This window comes from Pieris napi, chromosome 16 (genome assembly GCF_905475465.1).
Source record: "Pieris napi chromosome 16, ilPieNapi1.2, whole genome shotgun sequence".
In the NCBI taxonomy this organism is placed as follows: Eukaryota; Metazoa; Arthropoda; class Insecta; order Lepidoptera; family Pieridae; genus Pieris; species Pieris napi.
In genome coordinates, this window is record NC_062249.1 from 705,115 (window position 1) to 732,489 (window position 27,375).

Below are 27,375 nucleotides of genomic sequence, written 5' to 3' on the forward strand. Positions count from 1 at the left end.
TTTTTATATAAACAAATTACACAAAAACATTTTCATATATAAAAAAAAATAATATAAAAATACTTAACCTTAAAATTATTATAAAAAAAACATTAAAATAAATGTGAGACAAAATAATCATATAAATGCAACATAAACATATGTCTATGATATGTACCGGTTACTGATTTTCTGAATACATTTTAAGATTATTCTTATTCATAGATTGTATTAAAACCTATAGCTATCGAATCTTTTGTTTATATCTTCATAATCTTTAATAAAGGTTCATAGTCCATATGAAGGCGATCTACAGATAAGGTTAACAATTAACTCTTATACCAAAGATCTTTATAAAATTTAGTTATCTGTAGACCATGCCTTAGACAAAAAGTTACTTTAACACAATAATAACGATTTGGCCTCACTTGTCTACTTAAATTAATTATTATTATTAATTACTTATAATTTCATAAACGATTTGTATGAAAAATCTTTTAGTGTTATAATCAACCATTATAAGTTTTTCTACCACGTACGCCGACAAATTTTCCTTTGTCAAAATCACGGAAACATTTTAAATGTTAAAATATATAAACGATATTTATCATAGTTTTTAGTGCAATTATTTAAATTATTATATATAATTAACTTCTGTAATATATACGTAAATTTATGACATAACATAACTCGACGTTTCGTGTAAGTTCCAGCAATCGTGGGCAGCCAAAGGCACACATTGATATTGTCTATTGAAATGTTGCCATATTAACGTCAATAATTGGCATAAATAATATATTAAATATTTATAGACAATATCATATATTTTAGTTTTTATTTAACCGCTAGTATGAATCCTGACTAATGAATTTATTTTTCTTATAAGGTTATCTTCTTACCTATATTTTTAACATAATCTTTTTCGATATACATATTTTCCATAACATAATTATGTTTTTATTTCTGACTACTTTATTTTGGATTTTTAATAAGCAATACTTCAATGGTTATAAATAACACATGTAAGGTGACCAATAAATAAAATAACAATTACGCGTTTATATCCAGAAGTGTATAGTACCCGTATTTAGGGAAAGAATTAAGAGTCGCGTAGCGCTATTACTTCCGTACGCTGTATTTTGAATCACGCAAGTCTCGCATCTGATACGCAGGTCTTACCTAATTCATTGGTTTTTCTTCGGATTTGGGCCCAACTTTTTCGTATGCCTCATCGAGTAAGGAGCAAATTAAAGCAATATTTTTCTCATTTAACTTCCTACTCGAGGCCAATCGAATAGATGGATCTGGACAACTGACTTCCGCGTCACGCAGATACGCCGACACTGCAAACGCTACTCCTCTATTGAGGCAGTAATGCGTTATGTTTCGGAGATATCCCGTCTTTAACGTATCTGGTAAATTGTCTTTGAGATAAATATGCTTTATTGGCGATACGTCCGAACCACGGAATGTGTAGTGTTTAAGGTTTTCCAAAGCTCTGAAATTAAGTAAAATGTAAGTTTAATTGTCTCGTAAACTAATTTTTTATTACGGTCAGTGTAACTCTATATAGCGATGCTTAGGGGGCTGTGGCAAACCAACCACGCATGTAATAAAAAGGTCATTTTAAAGACATTTTAGAGAGAGAGAGAGAGAGAGAAAGAGCCACCATAATTGGTGGCTCTTTGCGATGAGTTTAGCTTAATAGCTAATCTCATCACAGCGTCTACGCAACTTTAAAGAATAAAACAAAAGATTATTAAGATTTTTATGAAGGGAAAGTCAATCACGATTCTGCCAGATATTAAAGGTATTTTAAATATATCTACCACATCACATAGGATACATAAATATTTAATAAACCACAATTTTTTCTATTAAGATTTAAAATGCACACGGTTTCGGTTATTACAGCAGTTACAGTAGGACGACGTAAGAGGGTAGAATAGTATTAAATAGTGAGGGACAAATCAAAATGGCGACGTTTATTTGTCCGACGATTAGTCGTTATAGTGTAAAAACTCTCTAGAAATTTAATTTACATTATATTAAGTTAATTTATTGCATTGTATGTAAATGTATGTTTATTGGTTACGCTCACGTAAACATACAATTTAAATTACTTATATTAAGGAAAACCTCACCTATTAAGTTTCCTTGAGTTATCATCGAGTTCAGACATAATGCTGGGTTGTTTTTCCATTATGTCGAGGGCAGATATTGCTGCTTGCGTCAGCATTGGTGGGAGTGACGCACTGAAGCAGTATCCTATAAGGTTAAGAGCTTTTGCTAAATGATAGGTATACAAATTATGTAGGTAACTATTTATATGTGGCTATCAAACTATTTAATCACCTTCCTAGAAGTTATAGATCACTGCCGTGTGATGCTTTGAGGGGAAAGGTGATTGAATTTTTAAAGGCAAGGTGCCTTTATATGGGCGAGTATTTAGACCATAAGTTTGACAACAATTATAAATAACTTAACTTATGATTATGACATTTGCATGCCATATACTTAAATGGCTGATTGTGCGGATTTTTATAACTAATCAATCTGAATATACCACTGCTTTGCTAATAAACGATTTATTTATGTATGAAATCACAAAAGTAATTGAATATTTTGGTGGAGTTTTATTTTGAATAGCATATAGAAATTTACTGTTTCGATAGCCAAAAATAATTTTACAACACATACTAGCTGACAAGGCGAACTTCGTACCAAGTAACAGTCAATTAATTTCGTGTTGCAGATTAGATGAACGTAATTTATGATTATATGGAAGTATTACAATGAATACAAAATATTTAGCCCACTATGACCGAATCCTCAACGTAAAACAACAACCAATACTCAACGTAAAAATGTGCCTTTATTTGTTGTAAATTTAAGTGGTTTGATATACTTTTCCTTGCACTTTATACATTTCTGAACGCACGCATAAATATTAGAAAACTAATATCTTTGTCAATCGTTTTTCATTACAGACATTTTTCTACATTTAAGAAATCTAAAATACGCCATTTTCCGAATGTGTGAATATATCTTGTCGATTCGTTAACCTTTATTTAAATACGTTCTTTAATTTGAGGGGAGAGTTTACCGTATCGACGGATTGAACATTTAACGTTTGACAGTTGATACATGAACATTTTGTGTAGGATTTTTTTAACTTGAAAATTTCGTGAATTTTCTAATGTATAGTAGTTATTTGGGACGGTGACAAATACAACAAATCAGAAACCATGGAAATCGATCTAGCCATTTCTTTAAAAAAAATTAAGATTTCAAGATTTAAAAGAATATAACCAGATTTCATCGTTATATTTTTTTCTTGACTAAATTTACAAAACTCGACTTTATATTATTAATATAATCATAATAGCGATGTTTCCTATAAGATTTATACACACCTAAACCAGATAACCTCTGATGTTCAACAATGAAATGGGTTCCTGCGCAGAATCCACCAATGGTTGCAAATGAATGTTCGAGAGAGCCAATAATTAGGTCGATCTCATCTCGAGGCACATTCAAATACTCTGTCAGCCCACGACCGTGTTTTCCTATAACCTGTAAAGTTAATGAGAAATCTGCTATATAGCTTATAGGGGCAGCTAGATTTTTTTTAATCTGTGCTTAAAACAAACATGATCTGTGGATAATAATAATAATAGTCTGGCGGAAACAGCGGGAAGAGCGGATAGGTCTTACTTTTTAATTTTATGATTGAATATGCTTTAAAAATAATAAACATATGGAGTTATGATTGTCTGTTTAAATAAACAAATTATTATTATTATAAACACACCTATTAACCACTAAGCTATGACGATCGCTGGGTACTTATAGCCCGGTCATTTTAGACATAAAAATAGTGATCAAATAAAGAAAATTCCGACAAAGCCAAATTTTCGTAGAGACCTTAGGTTTACCACAAGGAAAAAAGTGTCAAAAGTCCCCATCAGTCCCATGTGAGCTTAGGGACTTATTCGGGGTCAAAGGTCAAAATTTTAGGTTTTTTGGATTCTTCTCGAAAACGGTAAGTTTTATCGAAAAGTACCTCAGAGCAAAGTTGTAGATCTTAATATTCTCTATAAAAATGATTCCCATGATTTTTTCTCTGACTCACTATTTCCCAGATATTGCGCTTGTAAGAATCATGTTCTACATAGTATGCACACATATGCCACGTATATACATATTTAGATACTCAAGCAAGCAAAAATGCCTACTCGTGTCTCTTTTATGTATACATTATTAGTATAACCTAGGAAGGCGCAGCAACGGACAGAAATATATTCTTCTAAAAGTTTATCAGCTTATCCAAAATGCCAAAACTTTATTTTATTTTTACATGCGATGACCGGATGCGATACTACGTCAGAAATGTTTAGAAGGGGCAAAAATTCAGTATTAAAATTATTTGAAAAAAAAAATGATTTGATTGACTGCGCAAAAGTATTTACAAAAATTAATTCTTTACCTCAAATACTAATTACTAAAGGAATTCGGTTTCTTCTTGCGGTTTATGGAGCTCCAAAAAAAAATGGATTGCATAGATACGTACAGATATTTAACATTTGTAAAAAATACACGAAACAAAAAGCAAGTACAGCTATCTTGTCTTCCTCCAACATCGGCATCTGCTAGTCAACATTTGTTTCGAGTATACTATCAAGTTCAGACATGGCAAGGCAATGAACTGAACCCTGAAGTCTGGGGTTGGAAATTGATAAATAATACTTTGGAACCGATTCGAACTTTACTGCCCCCTGCTCCAGAAAAACTTCTTAACACTATTTTTGCAATTGCAAGAAAGGTTGTAGTGCCAAATGTGGCTGTAAAAAAGTAGGGTTGCAGTGTTCTCCAGCGTGTACCAATTGCCAAGGTGTCTCTTGCTCAAATGTTCAATTAAATAAAAGAGAGGAAGATTCATGTGATTTTGATGAAGAGACAACTGATTCATCTTCATTTGAACAATTTCTAAGCGCTTATCAACAGGAAGGAGGAGAAAAAGAACAAAAAGAAATTGAAGAAAACATAATTGTTGAAGTTGAATAATATGAAGAGTACGAGTCAGATTAAAGTAATAAAAAAAAGTTTGAACGACAGTTAAACTCAGTAACCCATATCAATAATTTTCATACTATTAAATAATTATTGTTCCTGAAAATAACGTCAGAAAGGTTCGTGGAATAGGCCCACCGGGGATACCACGTTAAAAAAAAACGCGCCGAGTACACTACCTCACAGGTGGTGAGGAAATGTGTGCATATTATGTAGAACGTGATTCTTACAAGCGCAATATCTGGGAAATAGTGGGTCTTAGAGAAAAAATCATAGAGACCATTTTTATAGAGAAGAAGAGAAGAGGAAGAGGAGAAGAAGTATTTAAGATCTACAACTTTGCTCTGAGGTACTTTTCGATAAAACTTACCGTTTTCGAGAAAAATCCAAAAAACCTAAAATTTTGACCTTGGACCCCGAATAAGTCCCTAAGCTCACATGGGACTGATGGGGACTTTTGACACTTTATTCCTTGTGGTAAACCTAAGGTCTCTACGAAGATTTGGCTTTGTCGGAATTTTCTTTATTTCAATTGTCTAAAATGACCGGGCTATTAGGGTAGGATCCCAGTATATATTATTTCTCTGACTTAGGTTATAAAATGCGTTTCTTGAAGTTTAAATCTCAAGAAAGATTTAATGTTTTTTGGAATTTAAGCATGATAAGATACTTATTAGTGGACGGACTAACAAATAACTTAGGGTTATAATTATAATCATAGCAATATCTAGGAAAAAGTACGTAAGACGCAAAATTATTTTTTATTAAAATCGCCATAGAGAAAATTATGCTTCTCCAGAAATACTAAAAAACTATCTCTAACTAACTACAAATAATGTAGAGCATTCAAAATGTTAAGTAGTTATATTTTCTAAATACTTCAAGAAATTGAATCGTTGACTTGAGCAGATAATAGTTGTGACATAATATATAATAAGAGTTATGCATGAAGATTTATTAAAATGTTCACCCATTAACGAAAGACAAAAGATGCTACAATTTTCCCAACATATACCAAATGATTTTACCTCATTAGAACAAAGAAAAATTAGGCCAATTGTTATTATATTAACAGACAGTAAATGTGCTAATTTAATCATTACTTTGTTGTGTTTTATTGCATCTAGTGAAAACTCGCTTTCTTGTGGAGATTTTTAATTCAAATATAATTGCATCACTTGCATACATAAACTTCTGTGTTGCAGGAAGCATATGCAAAGCTAAATTTAGTACCTAGGACACAACTGATCTTGCTTATAAATAAATTAAAATTTAATGTGTAGAAGAAAACTGCAAGTTTTCCAAGTTTTTTTTTAAATTTAAAAGAATTTTTAATACAAATTTCAGGAATGAGTTTTCATAACACAATTTTAATTTAATGTTTAATATCTAATGAGACATCATTGAATACACTTTTTACTTCATTAATTACTAAAATGAGGTACTAATAACTTACCCCAATTGTCAAGCTTTCATCCAATATGATCCTTAACTTAAATCTTCTAGCAAGTTCAACCAGCCGTCGTAGTGGGCACATCTCTCCTGTGTTAAAGTAAATCCCTTCAGCGACAAGGAATGCTCGCCTTTTTGGATTTAATTGTTTCTTGTCAGCTGCCTCTTGTAATAGTCTTTCTAGGTCATCCATGTTGTTGTGCTTAAAATATTTGACAGTACTACGGGCAGCTTCAAAACCTTGCTGAATAGCAAACCACACTTTTTCATCCCTGCAAATTTAATGGATAAACTAAAATTAAACCAAACATTTTACTACAACTAGACGGAACAATTAAAATTGTTGTACCTTAATACAAAACCTGTATTTCCTTATTTTATAAATTTCTTAGTCTTAAAATCTTTATTAGTAATGATAACCATCAAATATACAGTAAATAAAATTTTCTTAGCCTACATAGTTTTAGTACTTTCTATATTCTCTGGATATAATTTTGTATGTACGGCATTATTGATATTTCCTTTAGAAAAGACGGACTAACAATATTCACAATTATCATTAAGGATAGTGTAGTATTTATTATATTCATGACTGACATGAACTAATCATATCTATTTTTCCTGAATAGTTATCCTGTTTTTCATGTCATGTGAGTGGATCATGCATACATTTATACACAATAATACATTACATAGCTGTTTTTCATGCTTCAATTTTATTACCCAATGAATAATAATATGTTTATTAATTTACCTTACTAGTTTTATAAAGTTTTTTTTACTTATCAGAATACTTTATTACAAATAATACAATGTTTGTTGTATATGTACTTACGCAAAAATTATATCGCCCTTCTTAGCATAAGCTGGAATAGCACTTGCAATTGTAGAAAATCCATATGAGTACACACAAGTCTCTTCTACTTGCAAAAACTTTGCCAATCTTTCTTCAAGCTCTAAATGCACATCTATTGTACCATAAAATCCTCTTGGTCCACAGGATCCAACTCCATATTTATGCAATGAGTTAATAGCGCTATTCATGATAGACTGCTCCTTATCCAGACACAGAAAGCTGGTAGCGCCAACATTAAGCACATTTTCATCAATTTTACCCATCATAGGAGGTTCATCCACAGAAATGTCACAATCTACTAAAGGCAAAGGTTTCCATTGCAACAATTTCTCTTGAGTCAAAATTACTTCAGGTTTTTTTAATTTTTTACGCCATAAGAATATAGATCCGATAACAATCTGAACAGCGATAGCTAACGTCCACCAACTTGCCTAGAAAGTAATATAATTTAAAAAAATATACTTTATTTAGTTAATAAACTTATTTTCTAATATGAAGATTTCTCTTACCGTCTCGTACATATCCATAATAATCATTCTGAGTTAACTATCGATATTCACTTTACTATTTTACGTTTCAGAATACTAAATTGTTTAATATAATTATAATATTAAATTGATATGATAAAGTTTACTTATATTACACCGCCCTTGCAACCGTGCGATACGAATATAATTCGAGAAGTAAATTTTTGAAAATTTGAAATTAGAAATTTGATTAAAGACGTTGACAATTGACAAGGATGTGTCAGTTATAATTAATGCAGACCACAGTTTAAACTTTAAATAAAAACAGGCTAAAAATAGGTTAAAACTATTGCCATAAAAATAAAATAAACTTGACTTAATTTATGAAATTTTTTATTTATTTAAAAATCTCTATCCGCCTATATTTCTTTTTTTAGGCTAATATTTAATGACCGATTTTCTTTATGTTTCGGTTAAAAGAACCTTGTTATTACATTATTCAGTGCTGACAATTTTTCATTTAAGTATGATTCATGTTTAAGATATGTAAGTAAAGAGAGTAATTAGAGTTTTCTGCAGCGTACACAATTCATTTTTATCCAACAATGAAAATATTAGGTGAGTCTTATTTATAATACTATACACACTCTCCCTTTATAAAAACTGTATCTTAACGATCAATACATCATAAAGTTGATAGAAAACTGAACTAGAATATTTCATAGATATAACTAGAGTTTTAAAAGTTTTGCAAAATATAATATATTAAAATATGGGTTTTTATTTAAAGTGTAATTTGTGAGACCGTTGAAACAAGTAATACTGTAGACATGTATAAGTACTTGTAGTACAGTTTATTGTGTGTTGTCATAATCATTTTCGGCTAACAGTGAAATTCTCACAAATTGTAGATTTGGCAATTGGCATTAATCGACATCGACACAAAACGTGAAGTGTCTTATCAAAATAGAAATTGGAAAGTAAATATGTATTTATTTTTAAGAACAATAATATGAATTAAAGTTATATAAATTATCAGTTTTTTCACATTCTTTTAATAAGGATTATAAACTTATAAACTTTATATTCAAATATATAATTAAAATGAATTTTGGAGGTACATTAAGAGTAAACAAATTCGCATGTTTTACTTTAGTGTTCGTGTTATTCTTGATCATTTATTGGCGATCTGGTGGAAATGGTTACCCGACTGATGTGAGTGATCTTGTGAGTATAAAGTCACTATTAAATGCTGCAATATATGCTGCCGAACGTGGTGGTGTGAAAGTGATAGAAGGTAAAAATAAAGGACTGAAAGTGCATAGCAAAGGAAAAACGAAAGAAGGTGCAAACGATCCTGTAACAGATGCAGACTACGCATCACATTGTGCCATGTATTATACTATTAAAAATGCATTTCCTAAATTAGCTATTGTGTCTGAAGAGCATTCTGATGGAAACTCAGAATGCCAGAATCAAGATCCAATAGATTTGGAATCAACACCACAAGGACAGAGAATTCTTAATTCTATTAATGATGAACATGTTCTTGCTAAAGATGTGACAGTTTGGATTGATCCTTTGGATGCAACACAAGAATATACAGGTTGAAACTTCTTTCCAATTTATTTATTTACTAAAATTGAAATTAGAGTTATGATTAACTATGAATTGAATTTTAATAACAATGATTTGTTTTCTCTGAATGGCAGTAGTAGTCTAATAGTTGCCAGTAGAATGTGGCAGATCTATATCAATGTTCCTTCTCTTTTAGAAACATAGGTTATTAGTGTAAGATAATAGTCAAATGTTTTTTTTAAATACCTTATCAAAGAAAGAAAGAAGAAGTTAGAAAATCATGTTTATGTTAATTGAGTTGTGATTGTTTCAGAGGGTTTATATTCCTATGTCACAACTATGGTCTGTGTTGCCATCAATGGGGTACCAATTGTTGGGGTGATCCATTATCCATTCCCACCAACCACTTATTGGGGCTGGCTTATGAAAAGGACCTCTAGTAATATACCAAAGATTTTATATGTAAGTTATACATTAACAATTTTAATATCAAAATTCTTCATTTTAACTTTAAGAGCTAAATGAATCATAAACTAAATCTGCTTAAGAAATTAAAAGTATAACATTGATTTTAGAAATGAATATGATATTTAGTATTATAAACTGTGAATAATGTTAAACTCCATTAGTCAATGAATCTGACAAAATAAACTAACTTGGCAACTCAATTAAATTGATGAAATTATTTCAATTACAGAAAGAGGACAATAAAAACCATCCAAAAGTTATTGTTTCCCGGTCACATCCAGGAAAAGTTGCAGAAATAGCAAAAAATGCATTTGGAGAGAAAACAGTTATTACAAAATCAGCAGGAGCTGGAAATAAATTTATTAGTATTTTGAATGGCACAAATGATGTCTATTTACACGAAACTGCAATTAAAAAGTGGGATTTATGTGCTGGTCATGCAATTTTAAAGACCAATAATGGAACTATGACTACAACTAAAGGCGAGACCATAGACTATTCAAGTGGTAGTAATGTTGTAGTCTCGGATGGTATATTAGCTACTTTGTATGACCATCAATTTTATTTAAATAAACTAAAAAATGCTATTTAATTAAGAATGATTTGTAGTTTATTTGTAAAGCTATGACTTGTGTTGTTTATTTTCATTATTAAGACTCAACAAATAATAGAAAATGAATGATAAAGAAAGCGAAGTATTTTAAGAGTACATAGTCATTATAAATTTTAACAATCATTTCCATATAAGCGATCTTAAGGTATGTTTAAATATTTATTACAATTATAAATTTGTTCAAGTTAACAACCAAGGTGCAATTATTAATGCAATAATAATATTTTGTAAGATAAGTTTGAGTTTTATGTAGGTGTTAGGAGTAAAGATCTCAGGAAAAATATTTGGTGTTTTTTAAATTTGTGAATATTGGGATATTTAAATGTTTATAAATGTTGCAAATCAAATTTTGATACAAATGTTTTGGAAACAACCCACATTATAAGCAATTTTTTTATTTATATTGAAATTATATTTTGGGTGATGGTTTTTTGAGTTATTCTATTAAGTTAACAATGTAAATAATTAAAAATCAATAAACAATGTGAAAATTATCATAAAATGAGTTTCCTTATATAGACTCTGTAAGGTATGAATTATCTTAATTATTTAAATTAAATTTTAAGGCATATAAAAAAGTAACCCAGAGGTATGGGGTATATCCTACACGATTCCAGAAATGTTATTGCTTGTCGTTAGGGGAGTGTAAAACAAAATAAATGATTGAATAATTTATTGAACTTTAACCTATAATACATTATGACTGCTTCACTTATACATTTTATTTAATTTTCTCATAAGGATGGGCGACACCAAAAGATCAAGTTCGGCCTGTATCTTATAATTTATTACAGTTAATTATGAAGTTTTCAATTAATAAAAAAAAATTCACGTATATATCTTCGGTGTTTCGGCTAAAAATAAACTTTATCTATGGAATCGGTATTTAATGCTATTACTAATATTACACTAAATACATTTGTGTATTTCAAGTTTTACATCTTTTTAGGTTTTGTTTAGCTTTTAATAAGGGGAAAACTCCATAATTTTCGATAGATGGTTGTCGATATCTATAACATGGCAACATTTTAAAACAGTTTCACATAATTTTTGAACAATAATGATTTTCAGTTTCACCCATCCACGCGAATAATTCTATAAAGCATATCCAGTCGCAAAATAACTACACAAAATAATTTCAAGCAACGAACCACAGATAACGTCACATCACTGACATTGACAGTTCACATGGCGGCAAAACAGATAAAATAATTTAGCACAGCCGCCTATAAAATCGCACCGTCTGTCCGTATATACATAACATTATATGTTAACTTTATCGATAACACTTATCACAAGTTCACGTTTTATCGTCCATGCTCGATATAGCAACCAAACGGTGTTACACTGAGTCATCTGAAAAATAAAATATTATAATGCATAATATTATCCACTCATTCTCAAATAAATCAATATTTCGTTTTTTTCAGTCAAATTGTGTTAACGCTGGGATGAAAAAACATAAAGAAGCACTATTTAAAACCGTGCAATTACTATACAGTTTTTTCTGAGTAAGGGAGTTTATATGAAGATCAAAAACAATGTCTATAGGGATGTAAGAAGCTGAAATTTAAACTCCGATACCACAATCCACATGTCAGTTTAATGTGGGTATGTCTGTGGCAAAAATAAAAAATAAAGTCTATAGACAATGTCAATAGGGATGATGAAATTTAAACTTTGATACCACCTGTCAGTTTAATGTGTGTGTCTGTGGCAAAATTTAAAAATAAGTTTTATAGTATGGTAACTCGCATCTCAAGTATTAAATTTAATTGATAAATGAAATGCAAATGGCTTGATTTGAGACGACATCGCCAAGAATATATTAAATGATGAGGTGACAGATAATATATTGTATTTTTGCGTTTTTCCGCACCTGACTTAGATGAGTAATAATAACATTTTAGAATAAATGAGAAATATCTAAATGTCACGAGACTTAATGTGATACTTAAAATCACACTTAGATAATTATCAACAATTGATACAATAGATAGCGACGGCCACGGATAAATATTGCGTTCGACACTTAACAATTAATTGATTCAACATTGGTAATAATAATTATAAGGTCATACGTACCATGATACCACCATTTTGTTTTCTTAGGATTTTTATTGCAGGTTTTCACGTAAAACGAATTATCCGGCGGTCGTTTCTGAAATAAGAATATAATCGATATAACACACATATTTCTTAAGTTCTTATGTTTTCACAAATGTATATCCTTTCCATAACATATATGTATTTATAAGTATCAGATTCTTCTCCTTGTATCATGTGTGATGCAAAATAAAATAAAACGACAAAATTATATAAATACACAATTTAATAGTCAATTATCTCAACCTTTAGCGGTCATAAGAAAATTGTAATAAATTTGGTAAATTAAATCCTTGGTTCCGGCTCATATAAAAGCAAAGTGCGTTTTTTAATAAAAACCTTATCTTAACTACATTTTTAATAGTAGTAGGAAAACATTAACCTTTTATTTATAACGCATGACTTCTAAAATATTAAGCTAATGTTATTAAATTAAGATTTTCAAATTAAACCCATGTAAAAAACCGTATTATCATAGACTAAAGAAGTACACGTTTACCCTATAAGGTGAGTGACGTACAAAATTTAAAATTCGTCAAGAAGCCACGTAAATAATTGTTTATAAACTGAGACCTAAGAGGTCACGAGTTCCTGACCTTTAGGTGTAAATGACCTCGGTTTTCTAGAACTTTCCGGTCTTTTAATATTGTATTTTCATATTTAATTATGATTTCAGCAAAAAAAAAAGTTCAAATTAAATTTAAATTACATAAACGAGGGTAACATTGCTATTCTAAGCGAACCCATAGATAGCTATGCTTGCACTAATCACTAATGGTAACATTCACAGACAAGTGAATCTTATCCTGAAACGATACCACAGACAAGGGTAGGTTTACGAATCGGGTCTCCATTTATTGTTTTCTTATGTTTTATTTCGCACTCTAAGTAAATATAAAAATAAGTTTTAATATTAGAATCCTCGATATCATTCACACATACAATCAAATATCAAGATCCTAAAATATAAATATCAAACCAAAAACATAGTATAACATATATTTTTACATCAAATGCCAGTTCTCAAATTGTAGCGTAGAACGCTCTCTCTATCTTCGACACTTTTAATTGCCTATTCGTGTCACTATTGAGTTATATCATATAAAACTGATTTAGTGATTAAAATAACCTTTTTAGGTCTGGATGATGTCTGTATTAGTTTCATGATCATTTGTGAATCTAGACAAGTAGGTAATCAGCCTCCTGTGTCTGACTCAACCTGTTTTATTTAACCGAGAAAATGTTAAATGCGCTCATAGAAAGAAAGTACATTGGTGCACAGCCGGGGATCGAACCTACGACGTCAGGCATGAGAAGCGCACGCTGAAGCCACTAGGCCAACATAATTTACTGTCACCATATAAATAAATGTTACTTAAACTGCAATTATGTTGGAGCGATTGTATATTCAAGAAGATGTCTTGGGCTTTAAATACCAATGAATATGGAAGATGCAATAACCATTAACATCATACAACATACAAAGCTTTCGTAATTGTCTATGTCTATATAAATAGAATTGTAGATATAGTATTTTATCAAGTATTTAAATAATCCGTCATTTATTTCTTACATATATAACAATTCTCTCTGCCACTTATCAACAACTAAACTACGTAATTTATTGACCGATTTTGACATTTAAGGATTCGGTTCAAAGATACTTTATTTCTCAAAGAATTACATTCACTTAGCGAGAAAATTTAGAGTAAGTTAGTTATGTACATCGTGTTATGAAATTATTTGAAAATACACTATATAAAATAAAAATATTAGTTCTAACAATATGTACCATATTTGTTACAAAAGTGCAGGTAGGTCGCATCGATGTTACAACATGTTACAAGACGCTAGTTCGCAGACATAAGTAAATGCTAGAATAGCTTTTTGATGTTTTGTAAATACATTAATAATTATTCCATTAATTCATATTAAACTTTTACGATTGTTACAGACACAGATATAGAATATGGTTGTTTATATTTTTGTTATTTTATAGGTATGTTGTTAATTATATGTTCTTTTAAAAGTTTTTTAAATTTGTAAAAAGGTTTTATTTCTTTTAATCTGGGTGGCAATGTATTAAATATTTGTGCGCCTTGATACATAATATTAAGTTTTCCGTAATTAGTCCTTGGTTGTATTAAACATAATGTATCAATATTTCTTAATGGATATTTTGTGTCTGATTTTTGTGTAAAGGATAGATTTATATGAATTAATTTGTTAATAATTTTGTATATTAAAATTGAGGTATTGTAAACGTATGTCTGGTTTATACTCATAAATTTGGTATCACTGTATAGTTTTTCAGTTGGAGTCAAATAATCGTAATAGAATAATGTCTTCAATAATTTATTTTGCATAATTTGTATTTTATAACGATTTGTAGGCGCTGCAGTGCCCCATAGTTCGATTAAGTAGTCTATATGTGGCTTTACCATAATATTATATATAATGAGTCGGACTGACTTTGGGAAGCAACGCACACTGCCACGCAGCACGCCAAGAATAGAAGATAATTTGGATTTAATTATGTCAATGTGCGGCTTCCAAGTTAAACGACTATCCAATACAACACCAAGATATTTTTGAGTATTTGTTCTAATGATATTACATCCATTAATAGTAAGAGGTACAAAATCGTATATTTTCTTATTTTTTGCCGCAAAAATTATATAATTTGTTTTTTCTGTATTGATAGTGAGTAAATTAGTTTCTAACCAATCACTTAGGCAGTTTAAATCAATTTGTGCATCTTTCACGATTGTATCTATATTACTACCATAGTAAAACAAACTTGTGTCATCTGCATACAACGTAACATCACCCTTTAACCCTAAGTAGCTAATGTCATTAATATAAATCAAAAATAAAAGTGGCCCCAGTATAGATCCTTGGGGCACACCACAATTTATTGGAGTAGCATCACTCATAAACGTTCCTATCTTAACTATTTGCTGGCGGTTCTGAAGGTAAGAGCTAAATACTTTTAATGCTGTTCCTGTTACGCCAATATCGTTAAGTTTTTTTAAGAGAAGTTCATGAGAGACGGTATCAAAGGCTTTTTTAAGATCAACAAATATGCCTAATGCTATTTGTTTTTTATCTAACTTAAGTTTAATTTTTGTTGTTAGGTCTATTGTAGCAGATAACGTATTCGATTTAGGTCTGAATCCGTATTGTTTTTTGTATAATAAATTTATTGGATACCTTTTGGACGTATGTTTTATTGTTAGTAAGTAGGGCTAATGAGGGGGTTCGGATAGCTTTTTTTTTATAACCTGGAGATCGCATCTGGGAGGATCTCCAGAGGTAGCCAATTCTACAGTTCTCTAGTTCGCTAAAGAAAATGTCTTAAAACCCATGACTAAAGATTGACAATCTTGAACCGTGCTGGATCACGATTGTTATAACATAAAAACGTCGAGATAGAAAGAATTCGCGTTTATTTTAATCAAGCATAATCTGATCTACATAAATAGCTTACCTTTTCTTTACAGCTACTAAGCATAGAGACGATGGACAAACAGACGGATTGAACGGAAAGTGCGGGCGACCAATCGTCCGTGAGTATAGATAGGCAGATGTGTCCGTTGGAATATACGTGAGGGTGAACCGGGATGTTATTTCCTATAAACGTTACCTGAAAGAAAACAAGTGAATTAGATCCTTAATCTTAACTACTTTCCTAAGTTTAAACACAAACTGGCTCGAAGGTACCGTGAATAAGATCGACAAGTCGTAGGTATATATGCTTAGTTCAAAATACTTCGTTAGCGCGTTTCAGGGGTATGACGTCATCGCAGTGATAGCCTCGGATTGTATGTGTACATTTGTATGGTTTTTAAAAAATAGCATATGCATTGATTTACTAGCTGATTCAATAATATACAATAAACTCTCATGGTCTCCTATCGATACGAAGTGTGGATCGATAAATATAAAACATCCTTACTAACTCACAGAACACATGATATTTTTGACTTAAATTCTTTACACAAACAACCAAATGATATAATTATAGATTATACAAAGATTTAGTATGCACGCGTCGATAAGTGATGTAATGTTTGCATTAATAAATATGTAATCTCCACATAATGACATAAGGTTTCCTAAGCGCTGTATTACGTGGTCAGTTCATTTGTAGAGGCAATATTGTTTTGATATCGATCTACTAGCTGATATACTTTTTTTACCTTAATTTATTCCTAATTAAATCTTAAAATGTACCTATATACAGAAATAGTGATTGAACTTCTTAGTACAACTATAGAACCCTACATACAATCGAATCGCATGTTTGCGTTTGTTATCTGTAAAATTATTATCAACTAAACCTTTTTTTTTATTGTCTCTAGATGGCCAGTACTATTCTCTTTGAACGTCGATACCAGGGTAAAATATGTTCAAAAATAACTATTCTCTTTTCAAACATTTAAATAATATCTTTGAGATTCGTTGATTAACGTTCATAATGGTAGGGGAGCCCACGATGCTAAATGGGGATTTACTCGAGCGTCGTAGAGACCTATTGGGATGCAAAGCTTAGATAAAAAGAAGAAAAAAATGTTAAATGATAAATTCCTTTTCATCGGTGGGGGAAGCGGCTATAGATAGTTAAATATGTAAAAAAAAACTGTTGCATGGACATCCTCGAGCGCGTCAGATATTGATAGCATCTATGCCCTTCGTATTTTTAATAATGTACGTATGTTAATCTGATCGTTTGCATGATGCGGGTGGTTGTATTTAAGGGTTGAAAATTAAAAAAAAAAAAAAAATTATCGAGCGCGTCAGATTTTCTAAGGGAGTGTTAAGTGCACCAAAAAAAAGCTCTCATTCACTAATCTGACGATTTCGATGGGACGCAAACCCACAGCCATTTTCTTAATTTGCAAAAAAAAATCGCAATTTTGAAATACTCAAGCGCGTCAGATTAAGATATATGTGGTTCATCTTTATGTTCTAAACGTACTGTCTCATAATCTGACGATTATCTAGAGGGATTCGCCTGATCTGCCAAAAAAAAAATAGAAAAAAGGGCCATCCCTGCAACTTCCCGCTTATTCCATTCCTGGGCGCTTAAAATTGATATTTTGAGCTCGCTGAGTTCAAAGAAATAACATTTCTATGCATTTGAGCTCTCCCAGCTCGAAAGTCTGATAGAAGTTTCATAGAACACTATTTTTGGAATTTTCAAACCGCAATAACTTTTGAATGGATCAAGCAATTTTCACGCGGTTGGCGGCATTCGACGCAGTTTTATCATCCTCATAAATAATTTTGCAATTTTAATTGATCGAACCACAAATTTCGGAGTAATCCCGAAAAAACACTTTTTCGGGTTTCTTTCGTGTACGATATCTCTCGAACGAATCAACCGCTTTTGACCAGCTTGGTGGCGATCGACGTGGTTTTTCAAGCTCAAAGGCGGATTAGTTTTTGAAGTTGATCAATAAAGAAACCACTTTAAAAAAAAATATTTCTTATTTTTTTAAGATTTTTCAAAATTTCTCAAAATCTATCGGTCCGAATCGGTTCAAATTCACAGGAAATGTAATTTTGAGGGAAATATTTAGAACGCCGTTTAGTAGATTCCGATCGGTTTAAGGAAATGTAGGCATCACGCAGCTGCACGCATTTAACTTTATCGACGAATTTTTGTTATTTCGGCTTGCGGAAATCGTCAGATTATATATTTTTCATTATTCTTGAATTATTTCCTTCAAAATAAAAAAAAAATTAGCTACGCTCGAGAATGTCGAGATGACGTTTTTTTTTTTACAACTTTGTTGCCCTCCCCTTTTTTTCCGTCACTCTCAAATTGTCAGATTAGTGGAATATACACTTTTTAGGATGTAATTAACTCACCCTACCTTAATCTGACGCGCTCGGGAATTTCTGATGGTCAATTTTTTTTTACTAAACTGATCCTGTCTCCTTCACGTGCGGCTTTATATATGGGCCTCATATTTTGTGCAGGTACTTAACCGGGTACAAGGTATCCCCCTATATATTAATCTGCCGCGCTTTAGTAAATCCCGAAATCCCCTCTTGGGCTCCCCTACCATAATATTGCACTCATAGAAGAAATGGCGTGTAATCGTTATGGCCTTGTAAATAAAATATTTTGCGATCTAAATGGTGTAATACATACTATATTGATTCTAGATAAGGTTAATGTTTTTGTATACGTATAATCACGTTGCGTATATGACTTTTGTACATCGGAAAAATAGTACATCTTTTAATAAGGTTAGTTCCGTAACCCTCATACACACATTTGTGTTTCGTTATTCATAGGCAAATAGGTAGCCTTCCGCCTAACATACGTAAATTGGTGTCTAAGGACATGCGGGTTACCTCAGGACGTTTACCTTCACGGTTCGTAGTACATAAGTGGTAATTTTAATAAGGTTGAAATAAAACAATAAATTCATAATTAAAATAGACGAAGAGTGACAGGATGTGACCTCGATTGTTCTGTTGATGGACATATAATATAGTTCAAGACCTACACTTATATCCTAGTCATATTTAAGGATAAATATGAAACATACCGACATATTTCGTCGGCATTATGTATTTATTGATATTCAATGAGAATTTGAAACCTTATTCTTCAAAAAAACAACCAGACATATGTGACTTTTATTCGCAGCGTAAACACGGTTTGACAGAGAGACATGAGTATTTTAGTTAAAAGGGTGCAATTAAATTTATAAAGAATATTTGTATAATAATAGCAGTAGGTATAGTGTTGTATTTGTTCATTTGTTTCGTGCTCCAACGCGCAAATTACAGTCAGAATTAGATCCTCACGAGTAATCAGCGTTAATTAGAGGAAAAAATCGCTCTGTAGTGTGTAAATTTATTCATAGAATATCATATTTGTAGGTTTTGTGTTTGAATACGACAAAAAACGTAAGAGTCTTGTATCGAATTGGAAGCCCCAGAAGGCTGATTACAGAATTATAAACCAACTAGCGACCCGCCCCGGCTTCGCACGGGTATAACATATATAGCCTATGACACTCACTGAAAAAATGATTAAAATCGATCCAGTAGTTTTGATGTATTCATTACTGCCTGTGGCCCGCACGCGTTAAATTTGGATATTTTGATATATCTCGTAGAGTTCAGCCTGCGTTTGCAATGTAAGCGGAAAAAATGTAATTATTTACGACATCACATTAGAAATCTCAAAAATAACAGTATTTCTCCACTATTTAATTGATGTTATTATACATATAAACCTTCCTCTTTAATCACTCTATCTATAAAAAAAAACCGCATCAAAATCCGTTGCGTAGTTTTAAAGATTTAAGCATACATAGGGATATAGGGACAGAGAAAGCGACTTTGTTTTATACTATGTAGTGATTCAGTGTCTTATATCCCATTGGGTTGCAGAGCTAGAGTTGTTTCTTTATTGCTTTGAGTTCTTACGAATTATAATGACACCTGAATTTCAGCAAATCCGGACGGGATGACGCAAAACTTAATTAAGTTGATTAGATTAGAAGTCCTTCAGCTGTTGCCAAAATTGGATTTGATTTTGTTATTAATATGAGTGATTTTACGGAATCTCGATGTTGGTAAAAAGGGCCTTGCCAGTTCATCAAGTATTCGTTCGCTCTTGCGTATTCTGTAAATCTCGATTGTAAATACACTCGAAAACACACCTCACCTAGCATCGCGACTGAAGTGAACTCGAGTCGAAATCCGTTCAAATACGAAATCAAAATGAAAAAGTCTACTTTTGTTCAACTATTTTATAAATCTACTTCATATTAATTCTATCATTCCTAATTATAACCACATTTAATTTATAAACTTTATTTAAATATAAAATGTTTTTTTTGCATAACAATAATACATACTTGAAATATTTTCAATTTTGATACCTAACTACATATATGAATCGTATTAAAACCAAAAGAATTCAATAATTTTTTCCTTTCTTCATTCACCATCTTCGATACGTCATCATATCGAATCGTAGAAACGGCGGTACATGAAGATTGATTATTTCACATAAAAATATAAATTACAAAGACGTCGCCGTAGCAATGATATTTGCAAAATTACCCTAAGACGTTATCTATCCATTGTTATTCCATTGCAACAATCAGTTACAAACGCAATCGTTTGTGTTGAGGAAGCCTGATCGAATAGATAATGAACAAGGACAAGACGATAGTTTATTAATTAATTATCTGCTTTAAAGCACCTAACAAAATGTACTAGTTAAAGTAGCTGGTTGGGCAATAGGAAAACGGATATACTCGTATATATTCCTCTCTATCTTACCCTCAGATAAGATGTATTTTTAATTATCATAACCAATGTTATCAAATCTGGTTTTAATGTTCCCAGAAAATATATATTTTATTCAACAATTAAGTAATTTTCACAACAAGATTGTCATAAATACTATTAATGTCAACAATAGTAATTAAATTTATTGAAATTATCCTTCCTTATTTCAGATAAGTTTACTACACAAAAACTTAAACAAATAGTAAAATTTTACTTTTATTGTAGTAATTTCTGACAAAAAATTGTTATCAGGTAAATTCTAAAAGGATTTTTTTATATTTGAATTTTTTATGCTTTAATTTGTTCTAGATATGATTTTTTAATTCTACCTTAAGAAATTTTAAATGAACACAGTACAACAAGTAATTTGAAAGGTATAATGATGTATGAAAGGTATAATGATGTATGTATAGTTTGGTTTTTAATTTGTGCTCAGTGCTAATTACTCTTAGATATAAGAAACTCACCTCAGGGGAATCAAAAGGATATTTATTTGTAAATTTGAACTGCAATTCAAATTTTTCACCTTCATATAATGTACCAGGAACACCTTCCATGTGAATTGTCCACCTATTAACATATTCCTATTTAAATATTTATATAGCACAAGTAAAGAATTATTTATTACATTAATAAATCATTTATTTGTTTAAAGACAATTCATATGTTCCACCATATGTTATGTATCTGGTGTGGTTAATGTGGCTGCTATAGTAATAATATTTTCACATCTACCTAGATATGTAACCAAAAATCAGTTTACGTTATTTTACATTATTTAAGTAGGTAAGTAAAAATAGGTAAATGTAAGCTCAAGAAAAGGCAATCCAACCTTTTCTTCCTTTAAACAGAAGTCATGATATTATTGTATAGAGTACTCTACATTGTTTACTGTTGTAAGGTACGGTAGTGGGAATTAAAAATTAAATAAAATTTAATTGATAATAATAAAATAGGTCACTTACAGCGTAAGATTTTGGCTGGCCTGATCACCGTCTACCGTTACTCCTGGTGGAGGTTCTTTCATCAGGGACATGAGTTCCTTTTGTAATCTTCTCTGTAACATTATAATGTAATTCTATACACACGTTACATGGATCAATAAATATTATTATCTAACTTAGAAGATGAACACCGTCCACACAAAACAACAATACGAAAGTGGTAACAAGAACTGTCAAAGCAACTTTAAATTTAACATAATTACACAAGTTATAAATTTTATACTAAGTAAAGGAAATTATTCGATAACGTATTGCTTGATCGTATTTCATTAAATAAGTGGTAAAAGTTATAAGTGTCATGTTATTTTTATTAATTTTACAAACCTCAGACGGGGACATAGCCGCCATTTGCCAATACAATTTATAAATGTTGCCAGTTGCATCTTGCCAGTTTACAGACTGATTTATTATTTATAAAGTTACAAAATAAATTTTTTATGGAAAGATTACCCATGTGCGAAAAATTAAGAAATTGAAAGTAAGACCTGCTTGTAAATCATATAAACGCTACGTCGAAGGATAAAGGCTACTTAAATAACACATTTCACTTCGACACCATTTGTAGTCTGTGGTAAGAGGTCTAATCAAATGTCAACTACGCTGTCAGCTATCATTTGTCGACTATGGCATTCTACTTCTAAAGTCTAAACTAAAGAAAATAGAAATGTATATTGTATCGTAAAGACGTCTTGTTAAGACAGGGATGTTGTTTTTATTTTTTTCAGCGAGATTTATGTTTACTTTAGAAAACGTAAAGTAAATAGTGGTTTATCATGAACAAATATTACACCGCAACGGTTCTTCAATAGATAATAATTATCATATCAATAAGGAAAATCTTTGCATTAATGGGGTCCCATCCAAAGAAAAACTCGGCGGAGTGGTTTATTGGAAAACTAAACGTAAATAATGCTAAATTGTTAGCATTTTTTCTTGTTTTAGGCTTTATAGGATATCATGGAATATTACACTTGAGATATGGTAAGCGTTTTGAATTTCTACTCAAATCTTCTGAAAAACCAGAATATTTCTCATAAATCCTTAAATTGGATGAAATGTACATTAAATATGATATAAAATATAAAATTAGTTTTTAAAGATATAAAAGGTGTAAGTTTTTATACTTCAGGCCCGGATTCATGCACTTGGCTACTGTCATCTGGCAGATATAAGGGTGATCATGAATGGCAACCATATGGCTGTATGTTACATAAATATTCCAAGACGTAAGTATTTCCTGTTGTCAAATTAAAGCTTTTTTTTTTAATGGCTCTGGCACGATTTGTGCATTAGCCAAATAGTGCATTTTGTGCATTAGTCAAGTATAGGATTTTTTATAATTCGTGCTTGTCTTTAGAAATTCGACCGTGTCCTTCATGTACGGTTTAGGCACTCGCCCGGTACCGCACAACCCTCCCAAAGGCCGAGAACAAATTTAAATTAAAACTTGCCCTCAAACCGGGAATCGAACCCGGCTCACCTAGCTGCCACTTAATAAAATTTAAGCTTCTTACTTCCTCTGCATTGCATACTGGAATGTCTTCAATAATAATAACTACAATTTTCTTTTAGCCCTTGGTGGAAAGATTTGTAATTATTACTTATAGTGAATTATCTAAGGGTTTTTGGACTACTACTAGGTGCAACATATGATTATTGGTACAATAGTCATAATATAGCTAAGTCAATTAAAATATCTACTAAGTGACACATTAATCAATAATACAATTATCTAGACTATGTAGTAATATTTACCAAATTCTCCTTTCTATATTTCCTTTAATTTGAAAATAAATAAACACAAACTGTTACTTTTAAACATATAATAAATAATTTATGCTAAAACTATTTTTTACTAACTACAAACATTAAAAAAAATACATTTCAGAGATGCAAGAAGATGTTTACGATACTTAGCATTCTGGGGCAAATACAATAGCTTTGCATTTATCGGTGACTCGAGGCTTGAACAATTGTACGAGCATTTTATCAGTAAGTGATACAATAGTCTAATCTGCTAATTATGCATGCAATAAGTCATTATGTTTAAAGGTCATACTTAGGAATGAATGTTCGTAATGCCACTGTAAAATTATTTTATACATATTATGCAGAAAATAGTATACAATATTCTAAGGAAAAAGCATATATTTTTCAAGCCAAGTTTAGAGTAGAACTTATATAGATAACCAGATATCTTCGAATTGTGGTAATAATCACACTAAAGACACCAAATAGTTGTATAGTGTTCAAAACTACTTTGTCACTATGAGCTAGGATCCAGTTAATTAATTAATATTTTCCAGGTGGCCTTAAAACTCGTCTAGATATAGATACATCATACTCAACAATAGACCAGCACACACCCAATTATACATATGTTGATAACAAATTGAGATTATCTGTTACTTTTATATGGAGTGATGACATATCTAAAACTATGGTGGAAAAGTTTAGGATGTGGTATGTGTTTTTTAAATGGTTTATTGTTTATAACTTGTCTAGTAGTTTATGTGGTGACTGATTATATAATTTAAACTGTATTGTTATTCTTATCATTAAACCTAAATTATTAATACTAAATTCAATAAAGCAAATGTATTTCTTACGGCATAAAAGACAACGACATGATAAAATATATAGATATTTTTTTCAGGCAAATTTCCGACAGACCACCATCAGTAATAGTCGCAAGTAGTGGTCTTAAACTCATCATCAATCGAAACATAACTGAGGCGAATCTAGAAGAATACAAGAGAAACTTGACACGTTTAGTTCAACCAATTGATGCATTGGCACTGCGAGGAACACAGGTTCTTTGGAAGTTGTTGGAAAGTGTTGACATTGCAAAGCTAAATAATGATGTCAAGATTAATAACAATGATATTGATGCATATAATCGGGCAGCTGTTGAGGTAAAGGTCTTTGCTATTTAGTAGTCTGGGTTTGCATTAAAAATTATCTCAAGTATTAGAAAATATTGAGCAGTGTTGGCCTAGTGACTTGGCCTAGTGGCGTAGTTCAACGTGTGACTCTCATCCCTGAGTTCGTTCCCCGGTTCGATCCCCGGCTGTGTACCGATGGGCTTTCTATGTGCGCATTTATCATTCGCCCCAAAAAGTCGACGTCATGTGTCAGGCACAGGAGGCTGATCACCTACTTGCCTATTAGATTGAAAAATGGTCATGAAACACATTCAGAAATCTGAGTTGTGGCGCCACTGATTTTTTTATTAGAAAACAATATTGTATAGTTATTAAGTACATACAGTATCTGTGTTGTGAAATTATTTATAAACTAAATTTCAAGCGGCTTAAGCTCTGTAAAGCCATGGTGTTAATTTTGAATTTTCTACTTTTTAATGATTCCATTATAAATAATACAACAAAATTTAATAAACTTATTAATTTTAGATACTCCAACACAGTGCCACTAAAATGTGGAACTCCCCACGTCTGGCAGCATCAGGGGCGACGTCCCCAGACGGCATGTCCCTAAGTGCCACAGCCCTACGGCACTCCACTCAAATACTACTCAACATGTTCTGCAATGACCACATGAACTTCAACGATGGCACTTGCTGTGCTCAGCCGGAGCCCTGTACTCAGTTGCAGCTGATGACCTTCGCTCTTTTCTTGCTATGGTGAGTTCCAGCCAAATTTATATGGAAAATTACAAGTGTTAAGTATTTTTTTCTATTTTTAAAGGTTTTAGGTTTTATTTGAGGCATAATCTTAGTTTTGGATCAATTAATGATGAAACTGACAATTTTTTTTAATTAACTTCCTATTAATTGCATTATTCTATTTGATTCAGAATAAATTAATATTTAAATAATTAATAATAAATCAGTATATTAATTATAACCTTGTCAATGTTGTTTGACTGTTTATTCAAATTTAAAGTCAGCAATTTTTACATATAAAGGAAGAAACCGCAAATAAGTTAATTTAAATGAGAAATTTAATCTGGTAAAAAAATTCTCTTGTTTAAATTTTTGAACTTTGAACTCTACTATTAAGAATTATTCGAATATTAATGAGCATTTATTAACGTATAATATTATTGATCTGTGTTAAGTTCACATTTTAAAATATAATTATAAGTAATTATAGGATTCCTGTACCTAGTTATAAAAACGGAATCAGTGCATTTCAACTAAAGTACTCTTTCGTCTCTTTCAGACAAATTGTGTTTTTGCTGTAATGAAAAGAGTACGGTGCAATTAATTTTTATTTTCAAATTATTATACACGAACTACCCGGCAAACGTGGTTTTTTTTTAGTTCAATAAAAATAACTTTCTACTATTATAAAAGTTAGGGATTGATAGTAGAGGGGTGACAATTAAGGGTTTTATCATAAAAAAATAAAAACAAAAAGTTTTGTCAAAAAAATAAAAAATAAAATTTAGGGGTGAGAGCATCCTTAACATTTAGGGGGTTGAAAAATAGTTGTTGACCGATTATAATACTAGTTTTATGTTCAGCCGTAGTGAGCAGGGAACTTGGTAGGGAAGTGGGCAGGACGAGTGTGTAAGCGCGATACTTTATACACATATCGGCTGAATTTAAATGCGGCATAAGACTTACTGAATATGCATAAAAATTCATAAGGATCGGTCGAGCCGTTTCGGAAGAGTATGGGAATGAATATTGTGACACGAGAATTATGTTATCTTTATTTCATTACTGTAACACAGTGTTCGTTTCTGTGATTGATATTTTTTTATAAAAAAATAGCAACTTAACATACCATATCTTTCTAGCGCAGTGTTAGTGCTGATGCGATCAATATGGAAATGGTCGCAGACAATAAAACAGAAAATCGAGGGGTACTCGCTTGTGAATCAGCCGGCAATTACCAAACCGTCACCAATGGTGGCTCTGGCGAAGCTCGGAATGATAATGGCATATTTCTATTTGTGCGATAGAACGAATTTCTTCATGAAGGAGAATAAGTATTACTCGGAGTGGAGTTTTTGGTTACCCGTGGGATATGTGTTTGCTTTGGGATTGTTCTTCACGGATGAATCTAAATCTACCAGGTACGGGTGGTTTGGGGAATGTTGGGAAAAACTTATTAAATATAAAATCTTTAACACAACGGCCACAACGCACCCACTAAAATAAATAAAATAAAAAAATATGTTTATTATGGAACATAAGATACAGGTATTACTTATTTCACGTCATTAAATTTGAATTTGTAGGCATCCCTACTCATCGGCAAAGAAAACAGGGTGTAGGCGAGAGAAAAAGCCGGCGTAAAAAACTCTCGGTACTCTTTTAAAACAGCAAATCATCAACAACACTTATTTTAAAACAAATATCGCAAATTAATTAGAAGTAGCCTGTCTAGCACTAGTCCCAGGCCCTTTTATCAAATAGATAATCGTTGACTTTATAGTAAACCCACTAGAATGGGTATTCATGCGCTGCGATGACAGCCC

At 31.3% G+C, this 27,375-nt stretch overlaps 4 protein-coding genes across 5 annotated transcripts; 2 read left to right on the plus strand and 2 right to left on the minus strand.

Annotated features, from left to right (window-relative positions):
• Positions 1-67: 67 nt before the first annotated feature.
• On the minus strand, positions 68-8,052 carry LOC125057348 (serine palmitoyltransferase 1). Its single transcript, XM_047661001.1, has 6 exons — positions 7,870-8,052; positions 7,340-7,791; positions 6,509-6,776; positions 3,396-3,555; positions 2,124-2,247; positions 68-1,477 (listed from the first exon to the last, which is right to left on the minus strand). Exons 1-6 carry the CDS (start codon positions 7,894-7,896, stop codon positions 1,159-1,161), a joined length of 1,350 nt encoding a protein of 449 aa, XP_047516957.1. The 5' UTR covers positions 7,897-8,052; the 3' UTR covers positions 68-1,158.
• Positions 8,053-8,323: 271 nt separating this feature from the next.
• Positions 8,324-10,988, plus strand: LOC125057105 (putative inositol monophosphatase 3). 2 transcript variants are annotated; one of them, XM_047660580.1, is made up of 4 exons: positions 8,324-8,445; positions 8,984-9,433; positions 9,719-9,867; positions 10,103-10,988. In XM_047660580.1, exons 1-4 carry the CDS (start codon positions 8,433-8,435, stop codon positions 10,463-10,465), a joined length of 975 nt encoding a protein of 324 aa, XP_047516536.1. In that variant the 5' UTR covers positions 8,324-8,432; the 3' UTR covers positions 10,466-10,988. The 2 variants fall into 2 exon arrangements, with proteins under 2 accessions (XP_047516536.1, XP_047516535.1); XM_047660579.1 differs by lacking the exon at positions 8,324-8,445 and having other exon boundaries at positions 8,512-9,433.
• A 156-nt stretch (positions 10,989-11,144) lies between these two features.
• LOC125057107 (ubiquitin-conjugating enzyme E2 W) lies at positions 11,145-22,361 on the minus strand. The gene is made up of 6 exons (XM_047660581.1): positions 22,249-22,361; positions 21,886-21,977; positions 21,388-21,490; positions 16,083-16,238; positions 12,572-12,647; positions 11,145-11,842 (listed from the first exon to the last, which is right to left on the minus strand). Exons 1-6 carry the CDS (start codon positions 22,270-22,272, stop codon positions 11,829-11,831), a joined length of 465 nt encoding a protein of 154 aa, XP_047516537.1. The 5' UTR covers positions 22,273-22,361; the 3' UTR covers positions 11,145-11,828.
• A 94-nt stretch (positions 22,362-22,455) lies between these two features.
• LOC125057481 (N-acetylneuraminate 9-O-acetyltransferase) lies at positions 22,456-26,856 on the plus strand. Its single transcript, XM_047661205.1, has 7 exons — positions 22,456-22,905; positions 23,054-23,150; positions 23,813-23,916; positions 24,231-24,387; positions 24,581-24,839; positions 25,338-25,567; positions 26,697-26,856. Exons 1-7 carry the CDS (start codon positions 22,773-22,775, stop codon positions 26,854-26,856), a joined length of 1,140 nt encoding a protein of 379 aa, XP_047517161.1. The 5' UTR covers positions 22,456-22,772.
• Positions 26,857-27,375: the final 519 nt, after the last annotated feature.

Coding starts and splice junctions, on each gene's coding strand:
- LOC125057481 (XM_047661205.1), top strand. CDS start 22,773: ATGGGGTCCCATCCAAAGAAAAACTCGGCGGAGTGGTTTATTGGAAAA. Junction 22,906..23,053: donor AATATTACACTTGAGATATG/GTAAGCGTTTTG, acceptor TTTATACTTCAG/GCCCGGATTCATGCACTTGG. Junction 23,917..24,230: donor ATTGTACGAGCATTTTATCA/GTAAGTGATACA, acceptor AATATTTTCCAG/GTGGCCTTAAAACTCGTCTA.
- LOC125057107 (XM_047660581.1), bottom strand. CDS start 22,272: ATGGCGGCTATGTCCCCGTCTGAG. Junction 21,978..22,248: donor CGGCTATGTCCCCGTCTGAG/GTTTGTAAAATT, acceptor ATAATGTTACAG/AGAAGATTACAAAAGGAACT. Junction 21,491..21,885: donor GCCAGCCAAAATCTTACGCT/GTAAGTGACCTA, acceptor ATATGTTAATAG/GTGGACAATTCACATGGAAG.
- LOC125057105 (XM_047660579.1), top strand. CDS start 8,932: ATGAATTTTGGAGGTACATTAAGAGTAAACAAATTCGCATGTTTTACT. Junction 9,434..9,718: donor TGCAACACAAGAATATACAG/GTTGAAACTTCT, acceptor TGATTGTTTCAG/AGGGTTTATATTCCTATGTC. Junction 9,868..10,102: donor ATATACCAAAGATTTTATAT/GTAAGTTATACA, acceptor TTTCAATTACAG/AAAGAGGACAATAAAAACCA.
- LOC125057348 (XM_047661001.1), bottom strand. CDS start 7,896: ATGATTATTATGGATATGTACGAGACG. Junction 6,777..7,339: donor AAGGGCGATATAATTTTTGC/GTAAGTACATAT, acceptor TTAAATTTGCAG/GGATGAAAAAGTGTGGTTTG. Junction 2,248..3,395: donor TCAGAGGTTATCTGGTTTAG/GTGTGTATAAAT, acceptor TTAACCTTATAG/GATACTGCTTCAGTGCGTCA.